This window comes from Geospiza fortis, unplaced genomic scaffold (genome assembly GCF_000277835.1).
Source record: "Geospiza fortis unplaced genomic scaffold, GeoFor_1.0 scaffold1, whole genome shotgun sequence".
Lineage (NCBI taxonomy): Eukaryota > Metazoa > Chordata > Aves > Passeriformes > Thraupidae > Geospiza > Geospiza fortis.
This window is the reverse complement of record NW_005054320.1, coordinates 6,538,263-6,563,721: the sequence shown is the minus strand read 5'-3', so window position 1 is coordinate 6,563,721 and position 25,459 is coordinate 6,538,263. Positions and strand designations below refer to the sequence as shown.

Genomic DNA, 25,459 nt, shown 5'->3' with positions numbered 1-25,459 from the left:
GTTGATGCCAAAAAAAATTCTAGTGAGGAGGGTAAAAACAAGCTAATCAGGATAATTTTTGTCTGATTATACACACCACTCTAATTTTAATTACCTTCAGAAAATGAATCCTGTAAACTTTTTCTGTTCTATATTTTTTTTTTCTTCTGCCAGTCTGGTATAATAACTTTATCTAAAAACCTGCATTGTTTTGATGTCGAATGGCGTAATGGAAAACACTAATTTTAGTTTGTATCAGATGTGAAAATTGAACACTGGTCTGAAGAAGGAGATATGTGAAGTGCTTGAAAGGTGAATATTCACTGACTTGCTAAATTATTATGAGAAGTCTAATTTACTGCAGTGCAATGCAAGCTCAAAAGACTAGAAAACATGGAAACTCAGATATGTAGGGATGCTTTGTGACATAAACCATGTAGTAAAATAGGGGGTTGAGGAGAAACAAGTAAAATGCCATTGCCTAGAATTTTTTGTATGAGGCTAAATGTAAGCCAGCAAAATTACCAATGGACATTGAAAAGAACTCTATGGAGATAACAGCATAGAGTACTGTGAAACAATTTAAAAACAGTTTCTTATGATTCCTGGAGCAGCAAAAATTGTCAGTCAGTTTTCAAATTTTGAGTAGGAGGGCGTACATGAGCCTTTTCTGTGAGGTCTTCTGAAGCAGTCACAGTCTCTGGATCAGTTTGATGAACCATGGTGAAGGAGGTTGCTTACATATCTCCTCTCAGGTATTTAAGAGTATCTACCTTCTCTCCAGGTTGTGGGATATAATTTTACTAGTTTTCAATTTCCAGCATTTTAATGAAGCCAGGCATCAGTGAGGAGCTTTAAATTGTGTTCTCCTCACAAATCCGCATCCCCAGGCAGCTCCATTTGGCTCATGGTAACTGGATGCCTCTTGCTTTGCACTCCCAAGACATCCTTTTTTAGGAGGCACCTGTTGTGATGGACTTCAAGTGCTAGGGAGAGACTTTGGGAGAGAGAATTTGAATACAGAAGCTGCATCTTCTGGAGATTCCCAAAAAGTCTTCTGATGCCAGATGTAGCCAGCTGTGTTTACCTCTGGAACTTTTGGTTGTATGTGGCTTAAGTTTTAGGTGGGATTTTCAGGAGGCAAGACTGAATGAAACAACTCTGCTTCAATTGATTTAAATATCATCAAATAGTACCTGTTTTTTTGGGTGTCGGATGTAGGTAAGTGTTCTATGACTTAACGTTGGCATCAAATGATTTGAGAAATGCTTTCTTTTTTTTTTAATTGCTATATATTTCTTTTTTTTTTTATGAGCATGTCATAAATACCCAGCTTCTTGTGTCAGGCTGGAAGGAGAAGAGGAAGTGAAAGGATTTGTTCTAAAGAGAGTCAGTGCTGATGGGGACCTGAGAAGTAATAAGTTTAATTTTTCAGAAAAACAGTATGAATTGTCGTTACTCTGAATGAAGTATGGTTTTCTGATCTATCTTATTTAGGATCTAATTGGACAATACCAACTTTGCAAACATTCTCTTGTTGGCTGTTGGTAACTGTTTAGAGGAACAATACCAGAAAAAAAAACAGGAAAGGATCAGTCTGCTCAGTGTAAAGTTTCCTTATGCACTGTACTTTCAGATTCTGTCTGATCAGTACCATTTGCAAGATGTCTTGGAACGATCTGGTCAGGCTATGGCTGTGGCAAAAGACTTGCTTGAGGATGCTCCTCGCACACGAACAGGTAGCACACCTCATCTATTTGTGGTAGCCCATTTAAGAGGATCTCCTTGCTTTCTCTGAATAGTCCTGCTTTGCAAAGCATTCCTTTTAACTGGTTTCATCTCATTGTCTAACACAGTATAATTGATCATGCTCATGTTGGATGAAACACAGGTGAGGCTATCACCTCCCATGGCAGAGGAGAGTGACTGATGGCTGATTATTCCACTGTATTGGTCCATTGTGGAATTTCACAACACGTGCTCTGAAACACCTCCGTGCTCACCATTGCACAGCCAAGCTACTGGCCTGTGCAGAGCAGCAGTTTGAGCTGCTGCAATAGTTCTGATTCTCATTGCTGCATGAGCTGACTCTGCTCTTGGATATGGCTGAAGATTTATCAGCAATATCAGCTTTTCCTTTTCTTGATTTGGCTTGTGGATCCTTGTGCTGCTGGAAGGCAGGATTGGCTGTATATGAAATCTTAAGCTAGGGGTTTTTCTGTGTAGGCTGTCATTCTCTTTTGTTCCTGATGACTTTGATCCTGCAAGCTGCTTCTGCACAAGTGAATTTATGCAGGTGGGAAGGACAAAAGCTGGATATGTGGCCCAGTGTATTAAATTAACCCTGTGGTCGGTCTTTGGTTGTTGTTTAAAGTGACATCCCTGTGACCCCTTTTTTGTGTAGTACGGGAGCTTGATTTTCAGTACAAAATCCTGCAACATAAGTACAGACCAAGCCCTCTGTGTTCTCCCCTGTGTTGTTTAATTCCTCTAGGTTTTCCTAATGTAACAATGGCTCCTAACTGTGACCTAGAATCATCTCAAGGACCCATTGTACAAAAAAGTCATCCTCCCAGTCAGCTTTCCATCCTTAATGAATCTGTCATGGATTCCCAGGTAATGTATATTTTGTTCCATGCATACACATCCTGTGGCTTTTTTGTTTGCACAAAATAAGACTATTCAAAAATAAGAATTTCCAAGCAGAACTAAATTGGTTTTTGTTGATAACATTCATAGAAGACCAGATTAAACAGAGGTGAGTTTCTTTTGTGAGGCTCTGGGAATCGTGATTTTTTGATTTAACTCTCAGATATGAGAAACAAATATCATTATGTCTCGTAGAAGCTCTCTCACATTAGCATGCCCTCCCTTTTAAATTCTGGAATTCTCAGAACGAGTACAATGTGGTTACAGTCTAAGAGAAGAAGTTCTGTGTCATTTAACTAATTGCCATATTTCAGAATTTGTCTCTGATTTGCCAATTATGTCTGCATATATACAGCTATTTGTATCCCAGTTCACTACACAGCCTTGATGACTCCTAGGAGTTTAACTTCTAATATTTCACATTTTATTACATTTATTCAGATTTGTTGTAAACAATTTTTAAATTGTTTCAAATTTAATTTAGTTTGCCTTTGTGCTCTGTTTTCTTTTAATAGCATATTGTAGCAGGAGTGCTTACTGGGGTTTGAGAACAGGCATGTGGTGCTCCCAGGAAACTTTCTTGTTATGAAGACCAAACAGGCTGTTGGGAGCAAAAGTGATGGTGTCATATTCCCGTGGTTTTCTACTTCCATTTCCTACTATCTTGCAAAAATATCTGTAATTTGAGTTGTGGTACTTCTGTGTTAGGTATTTTGGTGTGGCATTTGTTTTTCCATTTTTTTAATATGAGGAGTGAACTGCAGCACCTTTGTAAGCTGTGTCACTGGATGCATGCTGCAGGATAAGCTGAAATTTTTAAAAGAAACATGTACTGATTTTGTGCCAAGCTTCTGTGACTTCTTATGTGCCTATGAAAATCACAGTTAAAGGCTAACTGGTGAAACCTATCCAGTAGCTCAGAAGCTTGGTAGTTTGAAGAACCCTAATTCCAAATTTGGTTGGTTTTATTTAGCTATAAATGTAGTACATAGGATTGTATTTTGTTCTGGTTGCATTTTACACACAGACTATAAATGTAATTTTGCAGGTCTCATTATGAAGTTGTTTAGCTTGTAATATCAAATGACTGAAATGTTACAAATGGTATGGATTCAGGTTGCTTTTCCATATTTTGCCTGTTGTATCTCTGTTTTGGTACAGCCTTAAGAGCTTTTATTTTATCCTCTAGTTTGCATGGATTTTCATATTTACTATAAATCATACAAAGAAAATATTGGTTATTGAATTAGTCACTTGCTGTGTTATTTTCAGAGACAGTTGTCAGTATCAGTTTTTCTTAGGGACTAAAATCCCCCAGAAGTTCCTACAAAGGGGTGTGGATTTTTTTTTCTGTGTGGTATTTTTATTTTAAGCATGTTTGGGAGGGGAAGACTAAAACAAATGTTTTTGATTTTTTTCTTGAAACAATTCCATAAAATTGGTCTCTAACTTCCTCTGAATGCTGTTTTGTTTTCTTTGTTGTCTCTTGAGAAGGCTCTTAATGAAGAGGAGGAGGAAGAAGCATTGTCAGAAGATAGACACCGTGATGTTTTGGGTTTCAAATCCAGGATTGGTTCTGACAGGTCAGTACAAATACATCCATTCAGGTTTCCACCTGCTTGACACTGGAAACAGGTGGAGTTAAAAGGGTATTGAATGGCTATAGTTACGTCAATTCTTCTCTTTTCCTTTGCCCTCCTTTCCTGATCTCAGAATTCCAGGGAAAGGCCTTGTTGTAACCTTGAGACTGGAAATGAAAGTGAGGAGGGAACTCACCTGAGCAATTGCAGATAATTTTAGGAGCTCTGTCAAGACAGATAATGTGGAATCATGCCATTGTCCTGTTACAATTCACTGTTATTCTTATTTTGAATGTAGCCTGCTTCGGTTGTTGAGAAAAGAAAATTCCTTGGTGAATTCTGCGTTGTGGGCTGAAAAGGGTGTGAGAAAAACCACTTTATCACAGGAATCAAATGTGCCTCGGACTCCAACAACTGTTTCCCCTTCATTGGATCAGTCAGGTTGGGTTTGCCAAATCACAGCAAGGTTGTTGAACAGTTCCTAGAATCCTATGTGGAGTTCCCTTCCTGGGTGGGGGTCTGGGACAGAAATGTATGCTAATTTGGCTCAGATGTATTTTCAGACTAAAAAGCCAGCTCTTATCATAAAATTACTCTGGAACATACTACTATTAAGGACATGCCTGAAATATTTCACATGTACTTTTTTTTCTTTGTTTTGTGTTTAAATCAGCCCTCAATGCTACCAGTGTAATCAAGAGAACCCATTCAAGACTTCAGAATGAAGATGAGGAAGAGTCTGTAGACTCCATTGACACTGTGAGACAAGTGCTGAACCCAAACTCAAGGAAACAAAAGCAAATTGCAGCAAAGAGTTAAGTACTTTTAAAAATGAAACACCCTTTTTCCAAGGTCCTTAATGTCATAAGAAAATGTGGGTGGGAAGGGATTTTTGGGAGTCATTGCAGGGCTAATACCAAAGTTTGATGAGGGGATCCTTGAGTCTAGAGCATATCTTAAGCTTGGTATTCTACAGCTCGTTGTCTAGTGTATTTCCCTGTGTTCTGCACATTCATTGGCAGAGCCAAGTCCATGGGAATTTGGGAATCGTAAAAACAGCCCTTGGACACTGCCCGTTACCTTGCTGCCCATGGAGTCCTCTCCTGTGCAGTACTTGTCTAGTTCTGATCCAGATTTGTGTTCTGTGCTGCACAGATTAAGGATGCATTTCAGTCCCTGTATTCTATGTGTTTGTATGAGGGGACTGGCATCAGTTGCAAGCTGTAACATGAAAGGAGAGTTGTTTACTGAGTATGACAAAGCAGCTGATGTTTTTCATTAGCAAACTATTTTCCATGCATTTAATTGGAGAGGAGACAAGTACAAACAGGTGTATCCAAGATAAAAGCACCAATCAGTTGTCCTTGAGAGATACTACTGTGGCAGCAAAAAATGTGGTTTTTAGAATCTGAAAATAGCTGGAATAACTGGGGAACATTCTTTGATGGTCTCTTTCATCTTATGGCAAGAGAGGGCATTTCGTTTGATTTACTTCAATAAACAATACAATTTCATTGGTACTGTGAAGATCTCTATACAAGTTGAAATTCCAATGACCACTTTTTGTTCCCCTTCAGTGAAAAGAGTTCAAGCTGAACAGAACTCTGCAAGACAGAAGAGAGGTGATTCTCCAGCTAATTTAATCCAGACTGACCTTCAGAGGGACAACAAATCCAGCCTAGATGTTCTCAACCACATGATCCAGGAAGTAGAGCGTGAACTGGAGGAATATGAGCGATGTACAGGTCGTGAGGTCCCAAAAAAAGAGAGAAGTGAAGGCCTGTCTGGGTTTACTCTGTCCCTGGTGAATGCTCTCTGTCGCTTGATGCGCTACCTCAAAGAGGTGAGAGACTCAGAACTGCTCCTGGAGACTGAATGTAGAAAGGTGTGAAGTTATTTTACAGATGGGAACTTTGGTCTTTTCTGGCTTCCAAGTATTTTACATTGAACTGTGATTATCTTTGCTTATTACTAGGTTTGCATGCAATTAGGAGTTAAGACTTTTGGTTTATTGGGACCTGGTTTGTTAGGAATTGGTATCCCTAGTGAAAATGGAGGAGTTGACTGCAGTGAAAGTCTGAGTGTCTAAGGACAGAAAATACCAATTGAAATAATTTTAAATTATTGTTCACATATACTCAGAGTTGTAGCAGGGTAATAACTACAGCATTGTTTGCAAATTTATTTTCTTTGAGGGATTTCTTAATCCTCTTTTACTATCCAGAATAGAAACTTTACCTTAAGCAAGAATGACCTGAAGTGCTCACTGTAACAATGCACAGCTGGGAATTAATGGAATTTCATATAGAAGATCACCTGTGTACCATGTAGAAGCTTTTTTTTAAAAAAAGGGGGGAAAAAGTGTGTTCCAATTCATCTGTATCCCAGAGCTATCAAGAGGCAGCAGTGCCTCACAGATCATTTGGTCTATGTGACATTTTAAACCAGATTATGACAGTTCCTGCACTCCTAATAGGTGCAGCAGAATATATTATCTAAATGCTAATGATCTATTTCATAGCAAAGGTAATAGATCTCTAATGAATGTGGAACTCTCTTCCTTTTCAGACTGTATAATAATTGAAAGGGGGAAACCCATATTATTTTAAAATACTATTTTTTTTTCTCTTACCAGATGTATAATAACTTAATCCTTGTATTACTCTGTATTTAATCTGTATGGAAGAATTTGCTTTGATTAAGTCCTGGAAGCAAATAGTAAATAATCAATCCAAGAGTGAAAAGCAACTGCCATCAGAAGATGGACTTCACCTGAGAAAGTCTTATGTTTAAAAAAAAAGTTAATAATGCTTGGTTTTTGTTAGAATTGTAATACCAAAGCAGGGAATTAAATTTGGTTCTTTGGCACTTAAAAGTAAGGATCTTAGAATTTCAGTAGAATGTTTTCTGTTTATTAGGAATACATCAATTTAATAGCATCTAGTTTATGTTATAAATGTAATTGCAGTTATAATCCTATTTCGATTGTCTTTAATTTTTCTACAGAAATGAGTTATTCCTGAGCCTCAGACATCTTCCAAAGCTACTCATAATTTTTCTTGTTACCATTCCATCCTTCCAGAAGTTGTTTGTTTGCATAATTGTCTGCCGCACACACACATTTACTACCTAAATTCTTAAGTAAGCAATATTACAAAGTCACTCAAGATGCATAATGTGGTTAATTGTATTCAGCCTTGCTTGAGAGAGATACTGCATTCATACTCTAAAGCGACTTTTCTCCTTTTCTGGGAGGTTTAATTACAGTTATGAGAATTTGCTGGGAAGAAGCCCAGCTTGTCTTGAGTTTTTCATAAAACCTGGTCCCTGTGATGCCAGACATAGATCAAGCACTTGTTTGCACCATCTGTCTTGCCTAGCCAACAGAGTTAGCAGAATTCCAATGCCCTAATTGTAAATGGCAGTGCTTTTGAAGAACATGACTGTGCAGGGAATATTTAGAAAGCCCCTGATTTTAGTTAGTCAGTTAGACACTCAGTCTTCATGAGGTTTCAAAGCTTTTAGAGATTCCCTTCCTCTCCTTCCAGTTTTGCTGCAGAAAATCAGAAGGATTGCAATAAAGGACGCTGCCTAATTTATTCTCAAAATTGTATCTAAAAAGCAGGAAGAGAAACTTGAATTCACGAATCTTCTATGAAAGGGTTTTTATAACGTGATAAACAAGCCAACACCCATAAGAAGGAAATAGTGACTATGGAAGAAGCTAGAGAAAAAGAAACTTCTGAAATCTTTGCAAAACCATATGAAATTCTTAAAGGGAAATGGATAAATCTGACTTGGTTTCTAAACTAATTTTTAGATCACCTTCCAAGTGTTAGAATGAATCATTCCCTCCTCACCCTCGTTCTGCTGAGAAAGCTGTTTCTTTGCCAGACCCACAAAGAGTATGGGCATATTCCCTGAATCTGTGCTGCTCTGTTCTCCCTGTCTGCTGCATGTTCTGGTGCAGTGTTAAAGCTCCTATGGTTAGAGCCACACCTGGCAGTGGGCTGGGATGAAAATACTTCTTTCAGGGCATACCAGACCTAAATCCTACCTGAGGATAGGAATAGATGTTACCCTGATGGTTTCCCTATGCATAAATGTAAGACAGAGCTGCTTGGAAGCTTTTCCTCCAAGACTAGGTTAGTGCTGAGTAGGATTAGTAGATACAGTAGCTCATCCTGGTAATCTAAGGCATCAGAAGCTTCATCACTGCTACCAGGGTAGAAGTGCTTCTTTTGTGTTGTCTGTTTTCTGAAAAGAGAGGCCAGGTACAGGATTTTTTATCCATTTTCTGAGCCAACATGCTGCATTTGAATCAATACAAAAAACCCTGTTCTCTCCAGCTGGAAGGGAAACAGAAAATGGATGGTTTGCCTTTTGTATACTTAAGAGAAGTGTATCTTGCTTGTCTTTGTCTAGTGGCAGTATCTGTGAGTTATTCTCAAAAATATTAATTTATTCATTCACATCATGTGGATGCAGAGCTGTTTGGTTATCATATTTTTGAAACCCTCTGGAACTTTTTCTCTCTGATGGAAAACATTAGAAAGCAAGTATATTCTCCTTTACTTAGTCAAATTTGTGGTCATTAATGAATTAGGGAAACTAAAGATTAGGCACAAGTAGCATGGGAAACTGACAAGCATCAGCACACCTGGAATTATTTGATTCCTGCATGAAGATTCAGTGACTTAAGAAGCTATATCTGTGTAGAGAGAAAATGCTTTTAGTTACATCCTGTAAAAGCTGTAAAGGCAGAAGAGCAAGGATTCCCTACAGTGTCTTGGAGGATCAAAGAGAAACAGTAAGCTCTCTGACAGTTCTCAAGGCTAGACAATTTTTATTTTGTCATGAAAGTAATGAAGTTTAGCAATATTGGGAAGAGCTGTTACATTATGATGTTATCGTGACTCATTCCTATTTTCAAATGAATCTGTATTGGTTTATAGTAAGTTTCCAATTTTTTTCTCTATCTTTAGGCTGAAATGCAGCTGCATGAGAAAGAGATGATTAGGCAGCAGCAAAAGGAAATGTTGAATGAACACAGGGAATTGATTGATGCTCTGACTGCTGAGGTTCTTCAAGTAAGGGAAGAAAACATGACTATGCAGGTACTGAGCCCCTCTTGCTTCTTACCCATCAGGATGATGTGTTAGAATTATGAGCTCTGTTCTGGAAATTTTAACCATAAACAGAAAGAAAGTGATGAAATTGAGCAAGGAGCCTGAGAATTACAGTAGCAGGTATGGGTATGAAATATTTGAAAGTCATTTATTTATGTTTATTTAACTTCAAAGCCTGAGAAAGTGCTGATTCTGTGAAACTGACCTTTACTTTATCCATCTAAAAGTTTAGGCATCTTCCTTCACACTTCTATACTGTTAACACTACTGGAGCAATGAGTAGATGTAATACTACATTTTCCTTTTTTTAGGTTCCAGTGGAGGTAGATTTGATCAGTGGCTACATTTGGGAATGATGCAATTAAGAAGCCTTAGAGAGGAAGTAATGTCATGAGTAAGAAAAGGCAAAACAAATGATTTATAAATGAGAAACATGGAGACAATAATTAATTCTCACTGGAATCCTGCAGAATCATGCAGTAGTATTAAGAGGCCAAATTTCTTCTCAGGACTTCTTGTAGTATACAGTTTTCTAATTTTTGTTGGTAGAACACAAATTTCTGTAATTCTGTGTATGGGGTTTTTTTTCTCCTTTAGAAGAAACTTCAGCAATACATGACAGTAACAGATGAAAAGCTGATGTGTCTTACACAAGCATTTAAGGGCCTCCCTTTGGTAGAACCTGAAAGAGAACAAAGTTCAAAACATTTGGGAATTGCAAGCAGAGGCCCAGCAAACAGTGAAGGTATGTACAATAAAGGATGAAAGAGGAGTGGTTAGTTTATCCCTGTATTGGAATAATAGATGCCTGCTTGCACAAGTTCCTCTTGCAAAAAGTGTGAATGTCACTTCTGTAAACTCACAGGCCATAGGTTCTGCTGTGAGCACAAGCAAAGCAGGAGAGTAGCCCATTAAGGTGGCTTCCAAAGTCAGTTTCCTTCTGAGGCTCCTAAAAGAAGTCAAACCGAACAGAATTTCTGTTGATGAGCTTTCTGTTGATGAGCAGCCTGGCAGTCTGAGATTGGTTCTTCCAGGAGACACTGGAGGTCGCTGCTGGCCAGAGCAGCAGCAGCTGAGGCCAGGAGCCAACCAGTCAGAGAGGTGTCACTTGGTGTTTGTGACTCTGTGTGAGAGCAGAGTGACCAGCTGAGTGATGTGTGACATGGAGACACGCTGAGCTGAGCCAGTAGATGGGTGGCCAAACTAACCAAACAGGATTCACCTTGGACTGTTGTCCACTTTTCACCACTGAGTTTCCTCCCAGCTGTCTTTCCTGATCAGTTGTTCAAATGCATTGCTTTTGCTGCCAAGGTCAGCAGCTTCTTGTGAATCCCAAGATTTCTCACAGTTACTTGTATTCCACAGTTAAATGTTGGTTTTGTGGATCATTCTGTAGCTAAAAGCTCTCTTCCTGGAAGATTATCTTCTTCAGAAGAAGCCACATACCAGATCTTTTTTATGTGATAGACCCAGGACTTGTAAAAGCAAACCAAAAGAAACTATCCCCAAAATATAAAATCCAAACAGTCAGAAAAGCACCCCTCAAAAAAACCCCAGCCTAACACCCAAACCTTCATGTTTATCAATTCTGCAGCACTAGAATTTTCAAATCTTCTCCTTATTTTCCTTTGTTAAAGGAAGAATAATTTCTTTTTTTTTTTTAACTAAAGGGACATCTCATTTGAATTAGATGATAGTAAGAGCAGCAGAGCTCAAAAAAGCCTTGAATTGTTTTCTAACAGCATTGTTGCCATCAAATTTATAATATGGGGGATTAGGACAAGTGCATAAGTTGATTTTTCTCAAGGGAATATTGCCAAATGCAATTCAGATAGTTCAAGACATGTATCTGTAAGTCTTGTGCATGAGCTACAAACAGATCTCATGCCACTGTCCTGAAATTGTGAGGCTACATGTAAGAGTTCTTCTTGCTCTTATGGCCAGTAAAAATTTATAATTTGCTTCAGTGAAAGACTCCTGTACCTGGACTTCAGAAGAAAGGTGTAGAACATACTCTAGTCTTGTCTGTCTTTTCAAGTGTTTGAATATAGCAGTTGTTACTGATATTTTTCCTATACTGCTGTTTCACTAGAAGTAGTTTTTGTTCCTTTACTATAAGTAATTTTTGTTCCTTTTTTTGTTTGGTTTATTTGTTTTGTTCATTTGTTTAACTTTTTTCCCTGCTTTGTCTTTTTCTTTAGAAAAACCTGATTTGACCTACCCTGAGCCCAGGACTGAAGTAGGCAATAGGGAAAATATGCTGAAATTTCCACAGGAAGAACTTCCTTTCACATTTCACCCAGGGCCAGGTGCCTCAAGTGGTATGAGACCTGGTAGAAGCTTCCCAGCTCACATCTTCCAGCCAGCTGTGCTGTTATCCCCACCACAGCAGAAAAGCAGTCAGGAATTGTCTTCCCTCCAGAATGGTGAGATCTCTCTGACTTCAGTAGACTTAGGAGTCTGTGTTGTGTGTTACTGTTTCAATCTCACGCTACCTCTGAAGATGCATTTTCCATGGAAAATTTTTAATCTGTATGCCTAGACATATTGGCCCGATAGCTGGAACATCCTACTGCTGCACCCAGATAAGCATTTTCTTTGTTATTGTGCCTGTTGCTAGACTGCTGCACCCAGATAAGCATTTTCTTTGTTACTGTGCCTGTTGCTTTACACTTCCTGTTTTCCATCTGCTGGCAGCAGTCCTGCCAGTGGCAATCCAGACTGACATTTTATTCTGTACTCATTTTGATTATCATATCTGTGTGATTGCTGAAGCTCTTTGTCAATGACCTACAGCACATCATTTTAGATTTCCATCTGCTGATGATGTAATCCAGCCTCCATCACCTTCAATGGTGAGACAACAGAAGGCTGGAACTTCTGGTTCTGCAATGTTGCAGACACAACAGGATGTCTGTAGGCTGTGTGCTCCTGCTTTGAGCCAATCCTCCCAACAAAGGGGTTTTTGGATGCTGTGGGAGCTAGGTTCCCATTGGATTTCATTCAATACACAGGAAATGGTTGAAGGAATTTTGGGTGAAATTGCCAGATAACCAGGTAGCTCAGTCTTGTCTCAGTATCCATAGCTCAGTTCTGGTTCATGGGAGGAAGAAAATTCATCAAGGTGATTAGGGAGGGTGTTTCTCATTTATCCTTACTGAAGTGAGCAGAAGGAAGCACTCGGTGATTCTAAAACTGAGCTGTTTTGTGCTGCAATTGTCACTGTACACACATGCATCCCACTGGACTTGGCAGGGCCCTGGATAACACCCTTGTTGAGAGGCAGATAATTACATCCATGGCCAGATTGATGGGGGCTGGCAAGAAGGAGGGTACAGGAATGGGTTTTGGTGTTTTCCTCCTTTTTCCTCCCTTTCAGCTGTTGTTTTGTAAGCCTTTTCCAAGTCAGAAAAATAACCAAAAGTCCTTTTGATTTTTAAGGAGTTGGCTGGGCAATTGGAAGTTTATACCTAGTTCAGCCACTTGGTGGGCTGCTGTGCTGTGAGGAGGTACCAAAACAATGTGGAGGAAATGAACTAAAGGTCTTGTTCTACAAAGAGCAATGTCTGGTTTCAGTCCCATTGAGAACTGTCAGATGTCTTCTGTCATTTGAAACAGCAATGCAGAACTGTATTCCAAGATTTCTCTAAAATATATTGTTCTCTTAAGACTGATGCTGAATGGCCCAACAGATGTTTTTTTATGCCCATAGCTTCATAAAACACGCTTGAGTGTAATTTTTTAAGTATTCATCTCTGCTCAAGAGGCAAAAACTAAAGCTTGTGAAGGAATGGGCTCTATGGTGTATGAAGCATAGAAAATCTGGTTTTGGTCACAAAAGTCAAGTTGGACTTAGCCTGTAGCAGCAGACAGTGCTGTAACTGCAGTCATGTCTCTGTGGTGTGTTATCTCTTTGCTGATGATGACCACAAAAAACACCTTGCTACTTTTGTTGGCCACATTGCTTCCTCTTTAGGGGCTAAGTAGTTAGTTTATTATCATGCCAAATTCTTGTATTTTTTGTTTCACTATCCTAAAAGTTTTGTTAATAATCCAATGTAAATATCAGAACTGAAACAAAAACTTAGTTTGTCAGGTAAGGTAACTGAATTTTGGAAAATGAAGGACTAAGAAATAGTATTTGATCTGTCAGCTAAGACATTCAAAACTGTTGATCTTCTTAGTGGCTACTCTGTCCATCTCAAATTAAATCATTTAAATGTTAGACTGTTTGCAATAGGAAATACTCACCTAGTGAGTTCTTACAGCAGAATATTGCCTAGAGTGTTTTTGATCAGTACCATAACACCATTCAGGCCAGATGTTCCAATTCAAATTCCTGCTTGATTATTGGTAACCTGATGCAGTCAAGTCACTGTTAGTCTCCTCAGTGAGGATCTCGTGTCACTGTCCTTACTGTTCCTTTATTTTGTGTTTGTAGTGTTGGCAGCCATTTCCCAGTCTACTGAAAGAGAGCCATGCAAGGAAAGGAGCTTACCTTCCTCCCTGAGGACACAGAGCACAGCTGAGGAGAACTGCCCCATCTCTCAAAGACAACCAGTTCCTCCTGCAGACAAAGACTTGGAGAGTTCCCATGAGAAAACCAATCTGTCCTGCCCAGGTGACACTGGGAAAAACAGCACAGCTGAAGAGTTCCTTCGAAATGGTGATCTGCTGGGACAGATAGCTGAGCTCACACGGCAGAATGCTCTAATTAAAGCTCAACTGAGCAAATTCAGAGGTGTCCCTGGAGACAAAAGTGATTGTCTGCATCAGCCAGACCTGACACAAAGTGCAGATCCTAGTCCAGGCTCTTCACAAGGACAGGTCAGAATTTAGCAGGAAAGGAAGGCTGGATCTCCTTTCTGATGATCTGCTTTCCATAGTTTACTGGTGCTTTTTTGTCTTTCATCTTGTCACTTACTATTTGCTTGCTTAGAGACTTGTTATTTTTATTATTATTCCATAAGCAAATCAGCAGTAGTTTCTCATGTTGGGCCTATGTTGTACATGGGTTCTGAAGAAGGTTATAAGGTTGTGCTGCAACAAGAGGTGGTGTTGCAATGTGATCCAGGCTCTTGCAGTTTGGATACTGTTAGCAGTAAAAGTACTGCACCAACCCACAGCTTCTTGTCAAGCTTGTGAAATGCATATTTAAAGCCATGTCATAAATCTCTGCTACTCTGACCCAAAAGCAGATGAGATTTGAAGTTAGTGCGAGTACATCTTTTGCAAATGTTTGATCATAGTGTATGTGCTTGTTGGGTCTGTCTTGTCAGTCCTCTTCTATGGACATCCCAAAGATTTTGGGAAAGAGAGACCTTGAAGGCTTCAGTTTAAGTGGAAAAAAAATAACCTGCAACTAAGCAGTTACTCCGTAGGATCCCAGTGAGTGAAGTTCACATCACAAAAACATCCCTGCCCTTGCTATTGTCTTTTGTTCTATCACAGTGGCTGGTTGACTGTTAAATTAAGGATCCTGAAGATTTTTAATTTCTTCATTTAAATGTAGGCTGAGAGTGTTGTCACTTTCACTTCAGGTTATGCTGTGTAGTATTTAGTAAATTGGTTGTACAAGGTGATGCAAACTCTTAGTAAGTGTTGTTTTGTTGAAGTAATTAGTGACAGGGAGGGGAAGAGGTCAAAAAAATCAAAACCTGGCTTAAAGATGAGTTCCAGGACACTTCTGCTTTTGCTCCCCCACACCGTCTAAATGTGTCTCTCTGATTAAGTATATTCTTAATTGTAGTTAATTGCTGGGTGTTTATTGGTTTTGGTTTGGTGGTTTGTTTGGGTTTGGTGGGGTTTTTTTTGGTGGGGGGGTTGTTTTTTGGGTTTTTTTTTTGTGGGTTAGGGGAGGGTTTTTTGGGGAGGGGGCTTGGGGTTTTTTTTCTTTCTCAAATGATATGGACAACAGCTGTATTTTTCCTGCTTGAGGGAAGACCAGTATAAAATATTGTAATGTTTAATCAGTTGAGGACTTAGATACAGGACAGTAAAAGGGTCAAAATAATATTTTTCACAGAAGTGCTACATAATTATATTCACTTTCAGTTTGAAAACTAAATGCATAGAAGTACTTGAGATATATTGTATGCCCTCCTTTAGGGTGAAAATTGTAAATATTTCATTGGAAGTAATTATCCCATTATCCAAGTAGAGTCATCTCATGGTATCAAGGAGCTTGGAGGAAAGGATAGCGGAGCTGAATCGCCAGAGTACAGCAGCACGGGATAAACTGTTGCAGTTGATAGACCAGCAGAAATCAGCTGCTGCTGACATGGTCCCTCCAATGCTGTCTCCTGTTCCAACCCCATCCCTGAATTACACTGGTGAGTACCCAGCTTCAGGAGAAACAAAACTAGTCAGACAGTGTTTTTCTCCTTTGGTGAGTCCTTATCTTACTGGATCAGTGGTTGTGGTCAGAATTACACTTGCTGTTAATGCCTCTGTGGCACAAACACCTCTTACTTCAGAGAGCTAAAAACATATCAGCTAAACCTCTGCTAAAGTTAGCTTAGTAATTAGTCTGCTGCAAGTACTGTGCTTCATGTTAAACCTGATCTTTGCTATTTCTGAAGAACAGGTGCTACACTTGGACATTAGTAGGAACTTCTTGACAGAAGGGGTTGTCAGGCATTGGAATGGACTGCACAGGGAGGTGGTGGAGTCACTATCCCTGGAAGTGCTTAAGGAAAGACTGGATGTGGTACAGTGCCTTGGTTTGTTTGACAAGGTGGTGTTCAAAGGTCGGAGTTGATGATCTCTGATGTATTTTTCAACTTAATTGATTCTGTGATAATCTCTGGTGGTCAGCACTGGGTTTTTTAATCAGTCCTCTGTTGTGCAGAATCTTGGGTGGAAAAGACTGAAGTATTTACATCAGGCTTCTAAAACTTATGGCAGAGTGGTCATCCTATTCTTAACCCCATTTTAGCTTTTGTCATTTGGGTACACTTTCCATCAGACTGTCTTGCTGAGTTACTGCCTGTGCTAATAGAAAGGAATAACTGGAGCTTCCAGTCACGTATAGAGGTAGATTAGCTTAGAGAATATACTTGCTGGTTCAAGGTTCATAGATTAGCGGCCATATGTAACTGTAAAAAAAGATTACTTTGCAGGAGGTCTGGGCTGCTTTATCTTTTCATGCAGTTATTGTCATTGCAAGCAGAACTGCATGTGACCATGTACACATGCTCTCTGTGAGACACCTGTCCTTTCCCCTTAGAAACCACAGAGGATGTACAAAGGGGGAAGGACTTAGAGAGAGGAAGAAGGGGGAGGAGGGAGCAGTGTGTGGGCATTTGCATGCAGGTGCCTTTGCAGTGACTCCTAGGTTGGTTTATAACACTTTCAGTGCTTGTTTGGCTGTCTTAATGTAAATTCAGCACAATAAGTAAAGTCTTAAAGCAACAAAGGTGAGAGATCAGAAGTCTCTAAGCCTGTAATTGCCAAAAACCACAGAAAATTTAACCGTGGAAGAATCATTATATATATGTGAGCATTGTCTGTAGTTGCTCTGAGTCTCTGCTGTCATTGTCAGTCATTTTCAGAAAGTGAGTATGAGGTTGATGTTTGACCTGATGTTTTGTTTCTGGTCTGTGTATCTGTGCAATTGGGAAGAGGTTGTAATGCCTCTGGAAAAAATGGTAAAACAAAATGAATGTTGTGCAATGTTGCTGTGTTCTCATCAGAATCAAACAATTATTTATCACCTAGAAAATGCAAGGAGGACAGTTGAAGTGTCTGTTCCCATGACAGTGACTATGGACAGCTCCAAGGATGACAGTGTTCCCCATGCCAGTATGACCAGTATAAGAAGGTAAAAGTTCACCTTTTACTATTTCATATTTTTAGTATCCTAATTACCCACACAGCAGAAATTGAACACAATGGAGAAATTGCCATGTGGTTTTCTGGCTTTGTGGATTTTCCCTTACTTTTTCACATTAAATTCTGCAAGTGGGACAAAGGTCTAATAGCTTTTTCACAACTTCCTGTGTTTGTATTTAAAATACATGCAATCTGACACAAGACAGATGACATGTGTTGTTAAAGACTGCTGATGAGAGGTCCTAACTCAGGGTCATATTCTAGTAGTCACTTCCATTTTTCACTTTTTAAATCTTATTTTGAATATTTCCAGGACTGTAGGAGACTCCAGCAAACCTTCAAGTGCAATGTCAGAAAGTGCCAAATTAACTTCTGTCAGCCAAAGACCAAAGGTGAGACTGAAAAATCTTCAGACAGAGAATTTTAATATGTTGTCATAAAAGGGAAAAGATAATCGTGAGATGCATGAAGGGCGGCAAGCTCTGTCCTGTTTTAAATATCCCAAGGCTATTATCAGTCAGTTAGTGGTAGGTTGGATTACAGACAATTGGTAAGAAGAGACATGAGAACTAGTGACATTCATTATTTTCTGCCACAGAGTTGTTTATAAGTAACCCTTGTCTGCTGTGGCATCTTTGTGTGTTAGAACTGGAAACCTTTGTTAAGTCTTTCCCTCGTGGCTCCAGAGAATCTCAAGCCATGATTCTGATGTACTGGTAGAGCCACAGTCAAGAGGCAAGCAAGCTCTTCCCTAGCTGTTGCACAAGTCAGTTGCTGAAGGATGAGTAAATCCAAATGTAAAGAGAGCCACAATCTAGATTTCTGACTCCTGATGTGCAAAGGAAAGGATAGCCTGTGGTGAGATGCTTTCACAGGGAGATCTGCAGTGCTACAGACTGATAAACCAGTCATAAGAGCTGTTTATAGGCTTGAAAGCAACCATGAGAACATACCAATAACCTATTTCCTGGTGTCCAAAATAACCTAAATTAGGCCTGATAAGGAGAACAGAGTTAGCATCCAGGATTTGCTATCCTGACAGGGAATATCCCAAACATCCCTAGAAGGGAAATTTGAAATTATTAAGGTAGATGTAGCTTGAAGTAGGTGGTGTGATCCCCTCCATGGTGCCAATGGCAGACAACAGTCCTAACACACAGATCTATGGGAATTTACTGTCTATGAATCTCAGCTGGTTTTTCTTTTACAGGTAGAAAAGCAAAAAGAAGAAGGATGGTTTGCATTGTCAATGCACGTTATGTAAAGGAAGCTGAACTCAAGTCCTGTATTTTTAAAATATTTTTTTATTAACTACAAATAAATCACAATCTCTCTCTACAGATATGCTGTTTAACTCTGAAATGTTTTCATGTCAATGCCATTAGTATGGAAAGGTCTGTGTGCTTACTGTATTTGTGCCCTGCAGAGCACTCTAGGAAGCCCTGGGAATGAGTTTCTGTGCTGTGACCTTACACCTTTTCACCAAAAAAATCTTTCATGAGGTTGTAAACTCAGGCTGCTGGAGCTTTACTGGTGAGCACCTTGATACCTCTGTTAGGAATGCTGAAGGTAGGAGGTTTTAGAAATTGCCTGTGGAACTTTCTGGAGCGTTTATTTGCACAAGATGTGGGAATAAAATGTCAGGAAGAACTGAGATGAGGGAAGGTACCTGCATTGAAAAGGAACCTGGAGATTAGGAAACCAGTCTGTTTCTGGTGGATAAGTATTTACATCAGAAAGAATTTATTCCTTCTGTGGTTTACAGTTGCTCCCAAAAATTGTGTTTTCTGTGCAGTTAGCATGTTAGAGATTGCATCTGGACTGGAGGATTGCTTTTTAAAAATCTCATTTAATATTTTATAGTAAATATAAAGTAACTATTTGAAGTTAAAATCAGAATCTCTATTTGCTATGTACTAAAGTATGTGGTCTTTGATATAATAGAAAACTGATACATATAATTGGATTAAGCTGGTTTGCTATGTGTTTATTTAATATTCTAATGGCCATGGTTCTTATATTGGTTTTATTTGACTTTTTAAAGTAGTCATTATTTTATTAGCAATGATTACCTATAAAATTTAAGACTTTGAGGAAATGCTTTGTTAGCTGTTCCTTACCTTGTAGTAAACCTTGCCAAAAACATTTATGATGGAGATCTATAAAATGAAAATAATTTGCAAGTCTGGGAAAGAAAATAGCTGCAAGTAGCAAAACCAGATTTTTTTTAAACTGTGAAATTTCCTCTGAAAGGTAGTGATAGGGTGGAGCCAGCCTCTGTCCTGTCAGTCACTTCAGTTATAGGAGAATGAAGAAAACATGCTGCTGCTTTTTTTTTGTGTTTTGTTTTTTTGTAAAGGAAGGGTTCTTCTAAACAGATCTAGAAAATTAAAATAAAAAAGTGGTATTCAAAAGAGGATCTGTTCAAATATTCATTGATGCTTCCATGATTTATTTTTCCAGTGGGAAGTGAAGAAAGTTTATATTTCTGTATTTTGTGAAATAACAGTTAAAATTGCTTGGAAGTAATCCCTCAATTCATGAAGAGACAGCAGTGCCACAGTTGGGATGGGACTACATAACCATAGTGCCATGGGTTAATGCTGTTGCCTCTGCTAATACTCTGGCATTAACGAGAATTCCTTTTAGAATACAGGATTGGAATTAATCCTTTGAGTCATCTATTTTCTTTAACTTGGAAGTCTCTAGGTGGGAGGGACACTTCCATTCCAGATGTCTCCAGTCACTTCCCACCATCTCCTCCACAGCCTGTGACTTGCTGTGGTTCAGCCTGGGGTCACACAGTGTTCTGTGGTTAGAAATGAGCTGCCCCTGGGATTTCATGGAAGTGTGTTTGCTGGAATACTGAAGACTAGTAAAGCTTGAAGCAGTGTCTGAGAAACTGTTAGTGCAGAGAGTTTTACAGGGGTGTTGGTTTTTTTGTCTATTCTAGACTAAGAAACAAACTGCAGCTGTTGCTAGAATTCAACTCACCATCACTTACAAAGCTTTGCTGCTTGATAAGCAGGCTGGCCTGTACCTGTCTGAAACAAAATGCTCACTCTCCTGAGACTGACATCTGCTCCTGCAGGGAACTAGTCTTCCTGCACACCTGTTGCAGGCAATCAGATTTTATATTTCTTTGTGTGTACATATATGCATAAAAGTATGCTTGGTCAGGCCTCATACTGACCTCAAGTCTCATCTAAGTGAATTCCCTGCTCTCACTGCCCTGCAGCAAGGCCAGGTTTTTGTTCCTAGCTCCATCTCAGTGAAATACCCTACGGTAATATCCTTCTGTCTCATGGTCCCAGCAGTGAAGGGAAAGGAAAAGAAAAGCAACTCCATTTGTCTTCTCAGCATCAGTATTAAGAGGGCATAGCACCAAGCCTGACAGTTCAAAAAGTGATGGAACAATTTCTTGGCTACATGGTGTGGTTCTTAGGGCTGTCCTGTGCAGGAGTTGGAATTCATTGATCCTTGTGGGTCCCTTCCAATTCTGAGTATTGAATGATTCTATGGTCTTTTGCATGTAGAAACTTACAGCCTTTCAGATCACTTCCCTCTCTCAAATATGGCTGAAGGGAAGCTAAAAAAGATTAATGGCCTGACATCACAAAGAACTTGCTTCCTTAGAAAAGCCTCCTTGGAAAAAATCCAGTTTCATCTTCCCTTCAGAAAATGTAGGCAGGATTCAGGAGAGATTAAAAAGAATATATATAGCAGCAGAAAGCTGAAAGTGGCAGCAGGTGGCTGGAAAGCTGCAGGGAGGAGGGGAAGGCAGGAATGTCTGGTCAGAAGCCACAGCAAGGGCAAGTCTGCACAAATCCTGTGTTGCTGGGTGGTTTGGCCCTGCAGCTGCTTTGGTCTTCAAAGAGCTGCTGCTGCCAACTGAAAGAGAGAATGCTTGACCACTTTAGACTTTGTGTTTCCTGTCACAAATCTGGAGGACAAGAGAGATCCACGCATCTTTTGCTGCTTTCTTTCTATGTTTCAAGTGTTAGCCCATCTCCATGCCCTATCCACTTCCTGTTTGCTATTTCAGGGTTAAGCCAAGTCCATGAGTGATGATGGTGAGCCTTCCATTATTCAGTGAGTGGCAGAGGTTTAGGCTGCCAGGTGTGCTGTTTGGCTGCCTTCCTCCTTCACCTCTCCCAGGTCACACTGCCGTGGCTGAAGTCCTGCTGGAGCACCGGTTTGATGTGTGACAGCAGCAACTCACAGAAATGTACTTTGGAGTCCAGCATGAAAATTAAGATACATGGGCTTATGTTAAATGAGGTAACTTGAGATTCAGTTTAGTTCTGTCTCCAAAGCTCAACACAAGCCTAAAGACTAAAAGCTACTGGCAAATTTAAGTGTGTATGTGTGAAGGGAGATGTTTGGTAGTGAAGGTGTTTCTCTGAAGAGTGAGTTCCCCTTGGAATGCTTTGTAGAAAATATGTGAGACATCCCAGGACAGAAGTCCTCTCTTTGTCCCCAAGTGGTGTTCCCAAGCAGGAGATCAGTGTTGTCCTTCTGCTGCAGCTGTCACATTCCTCCATGTGCCATCAGCTTGCAGAAATTCTGTCATGTGAGACTTGGGCTTGGGGCAATTTACTTGTCTGTGTTTGAGGCCCAGCACAAGTAAAGGTCAAGTGACACCTCCTTTTAAAACATCCATGGTTTTAAACTGAAAAAGGAGACATTTAGGTTAGATGTTACGAAGAAATTTTTTACCATAGAGTGGTGAGTCCATGGGCATCAGGCTGGATGTAGAAAGTGACGGCTGGGGATAACACCAGCCTCTGTGCCTCACAGAAATGCTCCTCTCACCATTCAATTGCCACATAATTTCAAACGCATCTTTAGCTGAGGGAGAGGTTCTGCCTAAACTGGGAGATGTTTGTAAATCCTTTGTTGGATTTTCTGGTTGAGGTTGATATATAGGGTAAGAGCTGTCAACTGGGTAATGGTGCATCAAGTACTCCCAGACCAAGCCTGGCAGCTCTGCCACATTCAGAGAAATCTCTGAAACACAGTAGTTCCCAGAGCTGACAAATTCACAGCAAAACTGCTCTTGTTGGTCAGTAGGAAAGAAGCCAACTGTATGTTCTGCTTGTCTTTTCTTCGTAAATTCCCCAAATAAGTCATTTTCCACACTCCTTTGGCTGCCATTAAGTTAAGCTCTGCCATTTTGACAAGTTCTCAGGTTTCTGTCAACAAGTCATCTTGGACTTTTCTTCAGTCCTATTCACTAATGATTTCCATTTCACCACTTTTTCAGTTTATTTGTTACTTATGGCAGGATATCCAGAAACAACTCTCTAAAATTATCAGAGTAAATAGGTTCAGGAAAACATGAGGCATCCAATTCAAAATTTAATAAATGGACTATACCCACACCACTCACAGAGTCTAGGAGGGAAATTATGCTTTAACGATTTTTTTGAACATGCTATAAAAAAATTTACCAATATTCCTTCAGAAAAATATAAATGGGAAAGCAGCATAAAGCTTTCCCCAGAAGAGGCTAATTACGAAATACAATGGAAATATTAGTCAGAAGTCCTTGACAAGAAGGGAGAAGGAAACAAATATTCCATATCTCAAGTGTGATGATCTAGTGCTTAATCATAGGAAATGAGAATCAGATAAACAGGAAAAAGAAGAAGGAGCTGGCAGTGAAAGTAAGGTGGGGAAAGACCAGATCACTCAGAGCATCTACTCTGGGAGGCTCTGATAGGCATCATTAACAATAGAGGCAGGAAAACAAGTTTAGAGAGGACTTCATTTCAAGTAGATCTTGGGTCAAATGAGAATAATTAGCTATCCATCAACTCTTGTGGAAAAAGGAAAACATTGGCTTAATTTTAATGACATTTTCATTGCTTTGTTTATGTAACTATGCTCCTTTATTGCCCTCCAGTGTATATAAATTAACACATTGGATTCTTCATCTGTAAATTTTGATCAGTTACAAAGCAAACTCTGAATAATCCAAGATGGGAGAGGGTCTCTCAATCAAGTTCTTGCAGTGCTTTGCAGACCAATGTGCTTAATTGGAGATATTCACAGAGCTCCAGTTTACATGTCCATTGAGTTGTCTTCCACAATTTAGGATGTAGTGCCACAGGGCACTCCTCCACTGGCTGACAGTACCCAAGAAAGTAATATTATGGGGAAAGTAACCAAAGGGAATCATGAGTTTGTACTAATGCAGCTCCTGTTTTGAGGGTCGTGAGGTTCCGTTTTTTGGGGTTTTTTTTCCTGCATTTCTGCTTTTCCTTTCTTTCCCCAAGTCTCACAGGGCTCCCTTGATGATTCTCTCCAGCCCATTTCACTACAACTTTCTCTAATCATCCCGAGAATGCTCCTGCTTTGTACTGGTAGCTCATAAATACATTACTCAGCAGCAATCTGTGCTCCAACCTGATCAGTGGCCAGGCAGGTGATCAGATCAGCTGGGCTGGATCCTCAGATTTGCTCTGCCACTGCCAGTCATGGCTTATTCCACCATCTCTCTGCAGCGATGGAAGATGCTGCTGACCTTTTCTGCACAAAGGTGACATTATGACTCTTCCCCTGTTTTCTTCCCACACCCACGTTTACAGGGTTATTTACTATTCTTTCCTCCAGCATGATTAAAAGAACCAGTCTTTCTTTGTGACAATATTGAATATTGTTATCAAGTCATCTTGTCTCACAATTACTGCAGCTTTTATCCTCTCTAACCTCCACAACCACTGCACTTGCTAATAGTTAATGTGAAGAAGGCTGTTGGAACACCCTTCTTCTTTTGATTGGCTTTGAGGTTGAAAACACTTCATCATGACCTAAAACTTTGATCGTGTATTACAACATAAAAGACGGAGAAATGTTTTGCATGTATCAGAAGAAGAAGATTATTTCTGTGTTAAGCCATTGGGCATCAGAGTGGCATTAACATCTGTTACAGAGGGGATATTTATTTGTGTTATATACAAATATTAAGTATTTATCTACTGCTCTGTAAATGGACAGAGAGGTCCATTTGGTTCTAAAAACAAAAACCTGGCTGGAGATCTTCCTGACTGTTCATTTTTGACTTAGGGAACTGAAACTCCAGAAGTCTCAAATGCTCTTCACATTACATTGTATTCAAAACGGCCAGCAGGATGGGGACAGGTAAGATAGTGAATGTCCTGGGCAAGCTGGTAAAAAGTTCAATTACTAAGGGCTGAATGTGGTACTCTAAAGGACACTTTATAGAAAAGAGCTTTTTCAAAACAAGGGGAGAATTGGTTTCAGTCTTTGAAGAGCTTACACATCTGACTGATAAAGACAACTGTGAAAAACGCCAATCACTTGTTTTCAAATTTTTAAAAGTTTAATAGTAATAAAATGGTTATAAAAATAGCAATATAATTAGAGTAATAATAATTTGGACAATTTGAATTAGGACAATAGAGACAAAGAGTTACAGATGTCCGGGTACCTTTTTCTGGGCAGCACGAGCCCGAAAAAGGAGCCATGTTAACAGAGGATTAACCCTTAAAAACAATAGCCTGCTGCATATTCATACACTTCATACATGATGCATAAATTCCATTCAAACACAGGATTCTGTCTGGTCTTTGTCAACTTCTTCCTCTTAATCCTAACAGCGCCTTCGAGGTGGGAAAAAGTTTGTTTCTTCTGATAAGAGGGCAATAAATTATTTTTCTCTGAAAGATTTAGGTGTCCTGTGGCTGCTATCTCGCTGCAAGTCCTCTCTTTAAAAAAAGTATCCTACATAGCATAGTTTCTGTTTTAACATTTTTTTATAACCTAAAACTATATTTAACACACTACTTAAGAGAATTAATACAGCATTACTTTCTAACACAACACATACAATATTCATTTTAATATTTGCGAAAGCCAATCACAAAATACGCGTTTTTCACACGCATTTTTCACACAGCCGTGTAGATGCCATCAAAGTCCAAGGAGCATCATGCAGAGCTTCACTGACGTTGGGCTTTCCAAGCCAGCCTTTTGCAGTATTCCTAATTCCCGGTGCAGTGACTGAGGACAGCCACCAGCCCAGCCCATCCCGGTGGGCAGTCGCAGGCAAGCCTGGCCGCCTTGCGCCGTCTCAGGTAAAGTTTCACCGCTCTCGCTCAGCTCTCCAGTGATCCGAAGGAAAAACTCCCAAGGCCTGAAGGCATCCAGCAGGCCGAGAAAGCGGCTGCAGTGGCCAGTCAGGCGGTAAACCTGGAAGTTTGGAACTGGAAGAAGTGGAAACATGACCTGCCGGCGGGGGGGGGGGGAGGGGGCGGTTCCCCC

The 25,459-nt window shown here is 39.8% G+C and overlaps 2 protein-coding genes across 2 annotated transcripts in view; both read left to right on the top strand.

The window, feature by feature from the left end:
- Positions 1-19,587, top strand: part of SPICE1 (spindle and centriole associated protein 1) — a 36,184-nt gene extending 16,597 nt beyond the window's left edge. Inside the window, exons 4-17 of the mRNA XM_031056710.1 lie at positions 1,616-1,718; positions 2,474-2,595; positions 4,120-4,211; positions 4,507-4,649; positions 4,882-5,022; positions 5,786-6,051; positions 9,194-9,325; positions 9,935-10,082; positions 11,539-11,763; positions 13,779-14,164; positions 15,498-15,669; positions 17,057-17,159; positions 17,484-17,562; positions 18,381-19,587. Of these exons, the coding sequence (XP_030912570.1) occupies positions 1,616-1,718; positions 2,474-2,595; positions 4,120-4,211; positions 4,507-4,649; positions 4,882-5,022; positions 5,786-6,051; positions 9,194-9,325; positions 9,935-10,082; positions 11,539-11,763; positions 13,779-14,164; positions 15,498-15,669; positions 17,057-17,159; positions 17,484-17,562; positions 18,381-18,434 (2,166 nt within the window). The 3' untranslated portion in view covers positions 18,435-19,587. The remainder of the gene's footprint in view (positions 1-1,615; positions 1,719-2,473; positions 2,596-4,119; positions 4,212-4,506; positions 4,650-4,881; positions 5,023-5,785; positions 6,052-9,193; positions 9,326-9,934; positions 10,083-11,538; positions 11,764-13,778; positions 14,165-15,497; positions 15,670-17,056; positions 17,160-17,483; positions 17,563-18,380) is intronic.
- A 5,614-nt stretch (positions 19,588-25,201) lies between these two features.
- The window catches only part of TRIM45 (tripartite motif containing 45), an 8,121-nt gene continuing 7,863 nt past the window's right edge, over positions 25,202-25,459 (top strand). Inside the window, exon 1 of the mRNA XM_031056688.1 lies at positions 25,202-25,272. The gene's annotated coding sequence lies outside the window, so the exon portion shown is untranslated. The remainder of the gene's footprint in view (positions 25,273-25,459) is intronic.